General features: G+C 33.8%; 1 protein-coding gene across 1 annotated transcript; it reads right to left on the reverse strand.

The window, feature by feature from the left end:
• Nucleotides 1-10,359: 10,359 nt before the first annotated feature.
• On the reverse strand, nucleotides 10,360-12,908 carry LOC140758379 (uncharacterized). Its single transcript, XM_073094510.1, has one exon. The coding sequence runs from the start codon at nucleotides 11,158-11,160 to the stop codon at nucleotides 10,441-10,443; it is 720 nt and encodes a 239-aa protein (XP_072950611.1). The 5' UTR covers nucleotides 11,161-12,908; the 3' UTR covers nucleotides 10,360-10,440.
• Nucleotides 12,909-14,137: the final 1,229 nt, after the last annotated feature.

Here is a 14,137-nt window from a genome sequence, read left to right on the forward strand (position 1 = left end):
ATTGCAAGCATTGATCCGTTTAAGTCCACCGGCAAAGAGTCGGTAGCAGCTTGAAGATCAAAAGATCTAAGTTCCTTCTTCCCTTTCAATCTGGTACCGGCAAAGAAATATTCGGTTATAATATATGAAATAATTTTTAAATACCTAAACTACTCATGCCTTCTTTAAAGAATGGATAGAGAGACGAAAAATAATGGTGATGGTATTTTAGTAATTTAGTCGATATCAGTTAGTCAAAATAACGTCGGGTGTTAAATGAAAAATTATAGAAAAAAAAGAAAGGGTCGGATTATAAAATTGTCAAAAATGGATTGTGAATCACAAAATAGATAAAATATAGGGCATGAATTGTAAAATATCTTAAAATTTTTATAGAAATAATCTTAAAATTCTGAGTAACTTAGTAGGTGGAAAAAAAATATATTCGTGTCTTCCTTTTATATCCTTTTATCTTCTCTTTTAATAGCTGCTATGATAATTTTTTGAAACATCAAACTCTCAATTGATTTTTTTTTAATTTTTTCAAAATCCACTTATAATAAAAGAGGGAAAGAAAAGGCAAGAACATTTTTATTCATCCAATTAGTTGGCCAATTTTTAATATATTTTCTAATAGAATTTCTAATGGAATGATCTTAGTGATATAATTAAATAATTAAGGAGGTGTGTATGTCTTTTTGTAGAGGGTGAAAGTGATATGAAATGATAATTAAGGGAGTCAAACTGTAATTAATTTTAAATTATTGAAGAGGTTAGTTTCTATGTTGCTAGTTATATTGGAACATAGAGAATAATTTAGCTGTGATTTTATCATCTTCTGTAACTGGTATTAAAGATTAGGATTGATTAGTAATTAGCTCATAAGATAGGTTTGGACTTTGGAGAGGATATGTCAACTTCAGAATTGGTTGATTTAATTACCATCTACAATCTACATGAAATAATGGAGGGTTACATTTCACACATTGTATCTTTCATTTAATGAATTTATAAGTCACACACTAACTTTTTTAGTATATATATATATATTGAGCTTTTGGATTTCACTCAAACAACTCCTCTGTAAATAATTTTGATTGTTTTAAAAATATAATATTCTGTCGTAATCAAACTTGAATTTTTATTATTAAAAAAAAAGGATTGTTGTCGGCATAGCAATAGAATACATAATCACAGCTTCAAGGCCTTGTTTGCTTTGAGATTAAGAAAAACTTAAGAATAATTATCAACGAAGGGATTGACATGATCACCACTCTAAATAAAATTAGGAAACACACAACTAATCCTCTTTCCTTCGAATACATCGAATAAACTTGTATAAGAAAATCACACATAGATAGTTGATAAGTAATGAGAGATCCTTTTGTGATTCACACAGTGGTGTTTGATAACAATTTTATTAAAAAAAGAGTGATCTTATCTATGTTTGCTATGTTATGTAAGGTTCTTATATGTTTTAGTGGAGAGAGGTTCTCTAATATCAACATGGTAGGATAGAAAAGAGAAGGAGGAGAAGAAAACCTCTTTTGAGATAATGTCATCTTGGTTTGATAGGAAGAATGCATTAATTAGCCAAACACACACACACACACATATATATATATATAATTATATTCCATCTGCATAGATTAGTATGTAGACTTGACATTTGGAAATTAAAGCAAGCAAAGGGCCCAAACAAAGTGAAGCCACTTCAGAGGAGATCACTTTTAAAGCTTGTAGACAAGGACTAATGGACTATATATATGCTCCCATCCAGGCATGCATGTGGCTCCCTTCTTAACTCATTGAAGAATTTATTATGTGCAAGGCTACAAAAAGATTCTATCTCATTTTAGCCCCCTCCCAAAAGATAATAATTAAAAAAAAGAAAAAAAATCTATAGAACCAGGATAAATCTTCTCCTTTTCGGCTGTCGAAAAAAAAAAAAAAAAAACCGAGGCACTGCAGCGGTATTTCGTCGAACAGTTTGAGGTATTTATGTCCATGAATTCTTATGCATGTTCCTCTCAAAGACTTTGGAGGCAATTATGGACATACATTGAATCCTAGAGTGAGGGAAGGAGAGGAGATGGTTCTCCAATCAAAAGTTATCCAATATGTCTTGTTCTTATTTGGTTAGAAGTTTGTGTAGGTTGCAAGAAAACTGGTGTTCATGCATAGTGGTTACTTAGTCCCTTACATCCTTTTGTGGTTAACCTACACTATGCTCTCCTTCTCACTAATAGATTGCATATCTTGCCTTTGGGATTTGGACACATATATAACATCAAAGTGAATAGGGTTAGAATATAAAATTATAAATCTATTGTCAGTTACTTGCTTAAATATCTAAACAAGTATGATGCTTTTGCCAGTATCAGAACAGGAGGTCATAAGTTTTTTTCTTCTTCTCTCACAATGTAAAATGTTATTTAAGTATAGATCAAGGAGCAGTGAAGACTAGTCCCTTATTAAGGTGACACAAGATCCTAAGTTTATGTTAATGGTGGTCGAAGATTACTTGAAAGACAATGGCAGTGCTGTTGTTGGATAGATCAATTAGGTACATAAAATTGTCTATATAAAGTGTATTCCATAGTTGGATGCAAACCTGTGGATAATTGCATCAGGATTAAAATAGCTGATGTCCAAACTGCTAAGAATCCCCACCCAAATGAGTATGCATGGCAACATGGAAGATCCTACTTCTTTGTGAAGAATTAAGGTGATTCAAGATTAGTACTATCTTTGTTTCCTTATTCTCATTTTAGACATCTAGTAGTTTTTGTGCTGGATTGCAAAACTAGAATAGAGAATATAATCATAACAATGAATATTGAATCCGTGTTTGATTGTTGAAATAGGAATAGAGAGGGTGTATTTATTGAGAGCACATACTGTGTAAAAGTTTTATGTAATCAGCAATGTGTCTCAAAACATTATAAATATAAAAGGATGTCTAGCTTATTTATATGTGCATATGTATAGGTTTGAAAGTGGTTCTAGCTACTTAGAAAGTTACTCAAACTATATAGTTGAAGATTTTTCTGATGCATAGATATTAGAAGATTGCTTCTAACCACTCAAAGAACGAACAAAAATTGATTAAAAAAAAAACCTTATTGGAATGCATATGTAGATTTTCAAAATTTGGCTTCTTTTGAGAGTAGTTTTGCAAGGGTAGTTGGATTTTATTTTGGCAGAGATATATGAAAGGGTTTTAACCTCATCTTGAAGGCATTTCTTTTGTCATTGTTTGAGAGATCAATCACATCACTGCTTTGGAAGGCTATACATGATAGACATGCTGAATAACTTTTCTACATATCTCATCCTCTTTAGATTTTGAAAGAATTCATCTGGAGGGTTATTGAGAAGATAGCATCAACCTTAAAAAGATTATTGAGGTCGGAATGATCATGAAAAGTATTATACTGTAAGTTTGAGTGAGCAAGATATTATATATATAATCAAAGGGATTGATAGGCTGTCTGACAGTTCATCATGCAACTGCTACAGTTGAATTGATGATCATTTCAATCCTAGATAGTACTCTCCTTTTTTTACCCGGGGTTTAGTAAATTTTTTTCACGTAAAATTCTTTGTGTTTGTGATTGTCTTTTCACGTTCTATTTTTTCGCATAATTATATCTATAGTTTATGGTAGATCTGATATCCTAGGGTTTATATTTTATTTCATACTGAAAATGACATCAATCTATTCTTCATATTTTAGGGGTATCTTAGTGATTGTCTTTATTGAGATGAAATTCTGATAAATCTATTCTCCTTTATTAACTCCAAGTTGAAATAGTAAAACAAATAAAAAGGCTCATGTGAGGGGCTTTTAATAAATAACTAGGTAGGTTTTCGCGGTGTTTGGATACAAATAATGAATAAGAAATTCCTAATGAATGGACATGATCAGTTCCTTATTATTCTTGAATAAAAAGACATACTTGAGACTCTTATCTTTGCCCTAGTAAACCTAGTACAGCAACTATTCAGAGTAACCAACATACTACTAGAAAGCATGCATGTGCTAATGAACAAAATACCAAACAAGCATATCTTTCCCACAAGCAAAAGCAAAGAAAGGAAAGGGATGTCACTGAGGGCAAGACAAGGAGTGGAAAGCACAATAACAACTATGAGACAAGCACAAACCAAGTGAGAAGATAAGTACTGGCCTCAAGCAAATGGTTGGCAATGCATACTTGGAAGGTGCTATTTTACTTTGATGCCAAGAGGCAGGTCATTGTGCTTGATAATGTTTCTCTTCTAATCATCTTAATGACACTACTAAAGCCATATATATATGAGTAATCTCTTGTAGGATATGGTCCTCCTATGATTTGGATGAGATTGAGATGGATATAAAGATCAACAGTTACATACACTTACATAGAGGGACCATATATATATATATAAATATATATAGTTCTCGAAAGTCCTATACACATAAACAATTATGTTTTCGAATATCGCTAGACCTATCTTATCAATTAAATAGATTTAGAATAATTTAAAGAGTTAAATATACTCTTATAGGAGGAAACCATTGACTTATAAACCATCAAGTATGGAGTACCTTTCTGATGGAGAAGTTAATAATGTTTGTATCTTCTTCTTCTTCTTCTTCTTTCCCACAATCACAAAAACTTATATAGATGTCCAGTTCTGCCGCACTGACCTAATCAAGATTCCTAAACTTGTTGTCATGAACCATGATGGTTACTGATTTGTGATGTAGGGAAGAATCTTTGATGATGCTTAGAATTTGGAGTTAGGGTTTAGAGAAATTCTCTTCATTGCATTGGGGAGGAGAAGTGATAGTCTAACTAAGTTCAAGTGCATGTCATCAGTCTCCCCCACAGGAATGAATCATAATAGAGGGCCATAAGAGTATCATTGGATCTCTCCATTGTGTACTTTAGAAGATCACAAACTCCTAATTTCAAAATGGGGACCATGCCATCTAACTAGAAATTTTTCCTTTTCCCTTTTTCTCTCATCAATACTCCATTTAGGCTTTATAATTGGGAATTATAAAATGCTACCAAATATATAAGTATGTTGAGATTATTCTCATAATTTTTTGTCCCTATAATCAATATACATATTTAGAGCGTTTCTTCCATGCCATAAAGTTAATCATTTATCAATCAGTTTGATAAAGATCTAACGATTAAGATCTTTAAGGATATATTAAGAATGAAAGATATTACTGGTTCAGTAGGTAATTTTTTTTTAGATATATAATTTTGCACATTATCTTTTGACAATTATATTATCTTAATATTTTATCAAGTAAAACACATATATATTATTAACTGAGAGTAATGTATATATATCAAAATAAGGGTATTGAAGTCTTTTATAGTTAACTTGATGAAAATTTAATTATATTTTATCTTTTTGATTATTTTTTATTAGTTACATATATCTCCCATTTGTTTAAGATTGATTTAAATTAAATTTTAAAAGATAGAGATAGAGAATTATATTTAAATTGAAGTTTATCTCCAAATAATCAAATTTAAATTATTTAATATTAAATGATATCCCTTATAATTAAGGCATAATTATATTAAGAGAGAAATCTTAACGAAAAAAAAAACGTGTAGAGAGCTTCTTCCATACAGTAAAGTTAATTGTTTATCAATTAGTTTGATGAAGGTATAATTGTTAAGATCTTCAAGGGTATAATAATAGAATTGGAAAGTTAGGCACATGTAATTAAATTTTCTTAAGAAATGTCGTTTTGGAACAGGTACAGAGTATGAAAACTGGCTATTATAGCTGTTGGATTAAGATTATAATTTTTAAAGGTGCATTAAAGTATTTGCCACATATTTAACATTCCAAACTTTAAGAAAGAATGGTGGCTTACTATTTAAGATATATTTGTTAAATTTGACAACCACCATGATTTTAATAATGATTGAAATATATTTTTTTCGACGCAATTATGCAAAGAAATATGAAGGTAAATAAGCAAGTTATTTTCCCATATTCGTGCTGAGGAAGCCCAGCCCAATATTTTTCGGGCCGAGGCCTTGATTAAAGTAGTAGATAAACATGAGATCAAGGTTAAGAGTATAAGATTGTTTCTCACTGCTTGAATGAGGCCTTTTATTAAACAGGTGAAGGTTTTAGCTCACTTCTAGGCTTATTCAATTGATAGTCAAGACGTTTGAGGTAGTAGGGAAAATAGATAGCAAGCTATGAAGCCTCTTGCTGAACTCGATTCCTCATTATAATAGTATGTTGAGCGTCAAAGACATGACATACATTGTTGATTCATTACATTTTATTTTGGTTAAAAAAAAAGGCACCTTCGTTACTTCAAATAGGGTACAAAAAGATTTAGATATCTAAGGTAATACCTAGAGCATCCCTAGCGAAAAAACCAGCCAAAGCGGCCGGGGTTATGTTGACCCAAGAAGAAGAAAACAACTCGGTTTTCCCTAAGTTAGCTAATTCATGTGCGATAAGATTAGCCTTCCTACATCAGTGAGAGAATGCGGAGATATTTTACTTCATATCTTTTTAGGTCAATGAATGATCTAATAAGAGGCTAGGCTTGGGCTTCAAGTTTACTAACAGTGACAGGTAGGCCTTCTCGATCAATTATCTTCTCTAATGACATTTTTTAGAGATTCTTTTGTGAATTTATTGTGGTGAAATTTTTATACGAATTAATCTATTTAAGACATCTTAGTTGATTTTCTTGCTTAGTGAATTTTTCTCTATTGCCCCATATTTTCTTTTAATTATTATTAGAAGTTTATAAACTGTTGATATTTATAGATATACCTCTTCAAACATTTAGTTTTTAGCATAGATTTTAGTTTCAGTCAATCTCGATCTGGGCCGAAACTAGTTTCGACACTGTAAGCCTACTACAGCAAGCAGAGAGAGGGGGGATAAAAAGGAAAAGAGATTTTTAGGCTTTATATATAAGTAATTATTATTTTCTTATTCTCTTATAATTTTTTAAAAAAAATTTAGAAATTTTTAATATTTTTAAATAATATTTATAATTTTATTTAATTAAAATAGTCTGATTCAATACAGATGGCGAACTGGGACCTTGATTTTTAGCGACCTGCAAAAGATCTCATTTTCCAACTGTTTGCAAATTGGACTACTTTGCAAAGAACCATTTGCCTGTAATTTGTAAAGAATATTCAAATTATACTTGATTTTAAGAAACATCGGTATATAAATTGAATATTCTATCTTAGTCTCATTTTCCAACCGTTTGCAATTGGACTCCTCTATTTTGAACTATATTTGCAAAAGACCATCTCCCTTTCGCATCCACTAGGTTGTAATTCGTAAAGAATGTTCAAATTAATACTTTACTTTTAGCTAGATGGGCCTTTTTGTATTTGAAGAGGCACAAGTGGTTTAAAATAAGAGGAATTGAATTGTATGGAGGAGGTTTCTTTTCCAATACGCAAAAGACCGAATTTCTTTTTTTTTTTAAAAGAATTTTGCATTTCTAAATTTTCTTATTTATTTGTTTATCATCTTTAAATCTCATATTTTTTATCATTCATGAGCTCGAAGACTAAATATGAGCTAGATAAAGGGTCAACAATCTCTCAATATAAAGACATTTAAGGCTCTATCAAGCTTTTTTAGTCAATATAGTAAGTTATCTAGTCTAAACCTTAAACCATGTGCGTCGCCGAACAACTGCTCCAAACAAAACGTCAAGATCTATTCTAAGCTGTCGCACTGTCGAGCTGCTTCTCCAAGTCAACCGTACTGCCAAGCTATTAAAGAAATACTATTTAGAGTTGGAGTTGAACCCATGACCTCTTTAGATATAAGAAGTTATTTACCAACTCTAGTGATAGAAGGCATATACGAAAAATAAACAAAAAGTTGTGGAGGGGTATGTAAGCAAATATAAAATATAAGAGGAGATCCAAACAAATAAGGAGCTTTTGAGTAGACATCACACCCTGCATTATATTCGGCATTGCATTTTCTTGTTCTCTATTATTTACTAAATAAAAAGATCGACTTATAAGTAGTAAAGAGATAACCCATGAAATGAATTGCAAAATTTTGTTTACTTTTTTTTAGTAGAGTTTTTCAAACTTTTTATAGACGTGCAAATTTAAAAAAAATAAGTGAAATTTGAAAACTGCTAGGAAAGTTACTGGGTGTTAGTAGAAGTCGCTTTCCAATTTAGCAATTTATTTTTGAAGTTGCAGCAATTTTTAAATTTTTATATAATTCTTTGACCCGATTAATAATTTATATTAAAAATAAATGAAACACTTGATAAAAAGAATTTGACAAACTTAAAATATAAGAGCAATGATTGGAATATGACTAGATTAATCGATACAAAATTAGAATTTAAGTATTTTATTATAATAAAAGTGTAGATTTCTACCGATTAAATATTATTTTATTTTTTAAAAAAATAGATAGCTAGGGAAGAGAAATAAAATATGACTATTTTATCCTTGCGGTTTCAAATATGATCGTATACTTTCCGTTAATTTTATTTAATATCAATCGTTAAATTAGGAGAAAGAAATTAATAGTTAGTATTGAATTTATATGGGCATTGAAATATAACCTAACGTCTACTAAACGATGCAGTCAGAAGTACGACAAAATCCATGCTACAAACCGCCAACAACTTCTATATAATTCAACCGAAAGAGAGAGAGAGAGAGAGAGAGAGAGAGAGAGAGAGAGAGAGAGAGGTCCAAATTGAAAGATCACACGAACGAACTGGTCACAAGAGTTCGAGACTTTCAGTTCCTCACTTAAGTGCTCAGGAATTATTGCATGATGATAGGCATCAATCTATCTGCAATATTGTTGGGATTTTGTGCGCAAATAAATTTATCCGACAACCCCACCCACAACAATGAATCAATGGACCCATGTTATCCCACTGCCACTCGCCCTTATCCACTCCCCCCGTGACCTCGTGGGACCTTATCCGGGCTGGCTGGTCGTCTCATTGATCTCAGCCCGATAGCCCAAAGGCAATAAGAATAACACCCTCCCCGGGCCACCACATGGATGCCTTTGGCTCCGCCTTGGTTGTGAGTTCCAAGCATTAGCCACAGGCTTACCTTCTCTTCCCAATGCTGGATAGGATGGATTGGTGGCAATAGAGCCTGGGATTAGTCTCGATAAGTGCCAAAGCCGGATAAGGGGGATAGGATAATGTTTAGAATACATTCATATCGATATCGAGGAGGTATTATTTGAAATATTTATAATAAACAACCCTTTCTTTTGCTTTTATTATCAACATTAAATATCTAGCATTTCAGATAATTGTATTTTAGCTGATTTAAAAATAATTTTGACTGAATGATAAATAAAAATAATTTTGAAGAGTATATTTCAAAATTGATTATTTACGCATGAATTGAAGCATAAGACCGCTTTATCCACCAAATAAATTAGTAATAATGATCACATTCTTAGGGAACCAACAAAGCACGCATCACCATAAAACAAAGCATTTAATAAAAAAGAAAACCGATAATTTGACATTGATCCTGGACTACCTTTCATCTCCACCTAGATCCATAAACTATTAAAACCCACTCAAATATATTTCTTTCATTAATATTCTGCTACATTTTTCATTCATAAACATAAACTATCACATAACTATGGATTAAGAGAATCATTTCCATGGATGAGGAGAGCCGAAAGGTTCAGGGTCAAAGTGAAATTATTCCTCCAAAAAACAAAAATACACCCCTGGCCCCACAGTACTTCTCTTTCCTTGATAAGTTATTCAACTACTCCATTCAACAAAGCCTAGTAAAGCCCTTCTCAGTCATTATATATATATATTTCAACTGAGATTTAGCCCTAATCCACTAATCTATGCTGTCCAAATCCACTTCACCTTGTTAATATCTCACTTGCTTAACGACGAAATAGCACGCTATTTCCAAAAATGCCCTACAAAAACCTTTTCACCGGCGGTGAGATGGAAGTAAATATACAAAGAGAAAGGGACGTTTCTGTCTGTTTGAAAGAGGCAGCACAATAACAAGATAAGATCATAGCTGCAGATCGAAGCAAAGTAGTCCTACTACCTAATGGTGTTAACTCGTCGTCTAACCTGAGATTGTTGAACCACTTAATCAAATCGGTACCTAGAAATTAACATAATTACTGAGTGGTATTATCTAACATAATAGGATTTAAATATTTTCCAAGCATGACTACAAAAACCACCGGATATAGATAGGGAAGCAAAAATATACAGAAATGAAAAAATAAACAAAAAGGAGTAGAGAAAAACACATGGAACTTTCCGGCGGCAAAGGCGAGAGGAACATACCAGCAGAACACTTTTTTTTTGGGGGGGGGTTCTTTTTTCGGTCCACTATTTTCTTCTTTCTTGCTCTAATTTTTAGCTTTTTCAGGGGGGGAAATGCGAAAAGTGGTCTACTCACCCGGACTCCACAGGCTCCATAAACGCGGGTTAAGGATTCCCATCACGTCCACCCAGCCCCGTCTCCTCTCTCCTCCGCTCACCTCAGCCACTGCCTTCTCCTCTACCTCGTCGTCATCGTCTTTATTCTCTTCGGGTTCGACGGGTACTGGAATCTTCTCGATTTCCGGCTCGGGGGCTTCTAGAACATGCTCCTCCGGCTTCGCGTCTTCTAGAACCTTCTCCTCCGCCTCGATCTCCGGAGGGTTGGTGACCTCTTTGCCCTTGCTCTTCTTCTTCCCCTTTTCCCTTCGCCGTTGTTTTCCCCTCCCCTTCTGCTCCGCGCTCGCGAGGTGCTCCTCGAAGGCCTCGATCGCGTGGTGGATCAGCTCGCGATCGGGGGAGCAATCCCACCGCGACCAGAAGCTCGTGTAGCAGTCGAAGCACCCGCAGTCGAAGAGCGGCCGGTGCGCCCCTGCCAGAATCCGGCGCCGCTCCTCGCCGTCCGACCTCGCCACTGGAGGCTTCATCGACCTCGTCATCAGGTACGCCAGCACCTCCTTGTCCTCGTTCCCGAGCGCCGCCGTCAGCGCTAGTATCGCCGCCGGCAGGAGCCGGAGAACGGCGAGCGCATCGCAGTAAGAAGTGGCGCCGCCTCCAGTGGTTGCGGCGGCAGAAGGGGACGACGGCGAGGGGTGGATCTTACCCTTCCCCTTAGGGTAAAGGTTCTTCATGTTTGTCTTAGAGTTGGAGATAGAGTGAGAGAGAGAGAGAGGCGAGATAGGAGAAGAGAGAGATTAGGGTTTATCGCTTTATCTTGGAAAGCACGGTAGAGAGAGAGAGGGGGGGTGAGCTGAGAAGCCTCGGTGCCCGCGCTTGGCAACTCCCTTTAGCCGGTACATTCGTACGATTTAACAGAACATTTATGGCTCTTCCGCATAGAAAATCCCTATGCGAGAATCAACTAACGATAGTGATCTCCTCTCGATCTTCTACCGACGGTAGAGGATTTACCCGCATTTGAAAATTATGCATCTTATGATCGGATGGAGGAATCTATGCAGGGTTTTAACCGGGAACTGGGACCATTTAGGGTTCGCCGCGAGCGGTCTGGGTTCAGAGGCGGTCCAATGGAATTATTTTAAACCAAATTGATACGACGGATATACCCCTACTAATATCATCGTACTGGGAATTAAATTTAGGGGCTGTTTCGGTATTTAGAAGGGTTTAGTATGTTTGAATAGGGGATAAGTAGATGATTTCCGTAAAAGTGGAATCCGGTCACCTTCGGTGAGCTCACCTCGTCCAGCTTTATAGGTTCGCTTTCCGTAAATGTGAAGTGGACGTGTCACGGCCGTTGGATTGTGGTGGACGATGTGGATGGCCGTTTGTGTTGTGTCGTGCTGTGGTACAAAAGGTAGGACGGTGGTCCAAAACATCTGATGCACATCCTTACGTGTCGCAATTCAGTTGGTGATTTGAGGAGGAATCAGAGCCGTCCACGTCGTGGGCCCGTAGATAAGGCTCGTTGCACAATACACGACCAACATGGGCACATGAGATTTGGCTCGTTCACAGTGTTTTAAGTCAGATCTGATACAGTGATCCTACGTTAGACAATCACTTATGCCCAAAAATTAAAAAAAATTTATCAGGCAAATAAATTTCATTAGGTTAATTTCAGTCCTATCTCTGAAACTATTATCCATTTTCATATAAATATTTCTTATTCTTATTAGGTTAATTTTGCCTCCTCACATTGACATTATTCTTTTATTCACTATATTTCTATCTTCTAATGTTGGGAGAGGGACAGCTATGTCTCTATCGAGAGGATTGATAATAATAATGAAGCACTTGGATAATTAAAGACAAGGGTCAATGTTTGTTGAGCATAAGTACAAACATGTAAAGTTTGTAGTACATATAGTATACATAAAATAAGGAAAACGTCAAAGTTAGGGAGATTCATCTATAAATTAGCTACATTACTTCTAGTGAAAGTTTTCATACCCATAGGCCATAGTGGTGTCTCTTTGGTTCCGGTAAGTGCATACCATTATAATTATTGTAATGTTAAATTAGTGGACATAGGGGCATTTTAAATAGAATGTATAATCTAGGTTTATTGTTACATCCTAAGATCGAACAAGGAGAGTGTAATGTCTTTCCTGACACGAAATTTACGTACAAATTTGTATATAATTTCGAGCTGGGTGCTCATTCTGTTAGTTAATCATGTGACTAGCCTAACAGTCTAATCAAAAAATAGAAAGTCTTCTCAAAGAGTTTATTTTATATCGAGTTAAGAAGAGCTTAACTGTTGATTGCAGTTCTACTACTAATTACTGAAGACTCATAGGAGATGAAATAAGTCTTCTACATTGACGACCATCACCAACCCATAAAGTGCTTTGATGAGTAACTCATAGCATAGTGATTTTCATCTACTACTAATTCTAGTTCGATTTTCATCTCTGTTTGGATTTTTTAAGCTTGATTTTTATTCTTTTTTATAAATATAATAAAATTCGGTTTCCTAAATCAATTAGGACTTATTCTTTTACTTTTGATTTTTCTGCACAAACTCAAATTAAGAATCATTTTCTCAATTTCCAACCTAGTTTGTTTGGCATTGCCTAGTGAAATTATTTCGCAATTTTGATATTAAGCATTGGCCGGGGCTGTGTGTGAGCCTTGTAATGGCTTTTAGCTTTCATGAATAATTCTTTTTATTCTCAAATATAACTCTCTGTTTTAGAATAATAGTTAAAACTTATAATAACATTATTATAAAATATAAATATTATCCATTAAAATCTTATATCACACACTAATTTAATTACTAGTTTATTTTTTATATCTATCACACCAATCTACTTTATATCAAATCAAATAATATTCATAAAATTAAAAAAAAAATAAAACATATTTTTCCAAAAACTAGGCCTAAAGAGAAGATTGTGCTCTAATACAGCAAATTAGGGCAGGATTTTGATGATAAAAAAAGTGGAAAATAAGAAATAAAGGCCCTTTCCATAGACAATAATAAGGGCTTGCCAATAAATTTGGCTTTTGGAATCTCCTTAGCTTTATTTTGTAAGTGGTAGTGATAATAATATAATAAACAGTAGGAAGATTAGATTCCTAAATTAATTAACAAAAAGAAGAGGGAATTTTATAAGAAAACATCCTACTTTTTTGCCTTTATTACCATTCACATTCCATCTCTCTACTCAAGGGAATATTAAATTACTTTTAAAATTAAAAAAAAATCTAAAATATCTTTTATTTGTTCTTAGGATGTTGTTTTTCTTTTACATTTACTTTAAATCTTTAAAGAACTTACACAAGGCTTCCTAAAAAGAAAAGGTATTGAGGTTATTATCTATACTTAATCTAACTCATTTATATAGAATCTCACATAAGGGTTTATTAGGCTTACAATTTAAAAATAAAAAACAGTGGTTAAATAATAAATATTTCTTTAGGTAATGTGTAAAATGATAATAAAAATAAAATATAGGATATTTTTAATCTAAGTGAATATTCATGCCTTTTGGGATCGACATCACTGGTGACCTCAAAACTATTCAAATGGATCTAATGATCTCTTGCTTGGACTATAATAATAATAATAATAATAATAATAATAATATAAAATTCAAATAAATGGAGGCTTGGATCTCCATTTATGCAGATAACTTT

This window comes from Typha angustifolia, chromosome 3 (assembly GCF_048772165.1).
Source record: "Typha angustifolia cultivar Huaian chromosome 3, ASM4877216v1, whole genome shotgun sequence".
In the NCBI taxonomy this organism is placed as follows: Eukaryota; Viridiplantae; Streptophyta; class Magnoliopsida; order Poales; family Typhaceae; genus Typha; species Typha angustifolia.

What these genes read in the sequence shown, in the direction of transcription:
- LOC140758379 (XM_073094510.1), bottom strand. Translation starts at nt 11,160, where the DNA reads ATGAAGAACCTTTACCCTAAGGGGAAGGGTAAGATCCACCCCTCGCCG.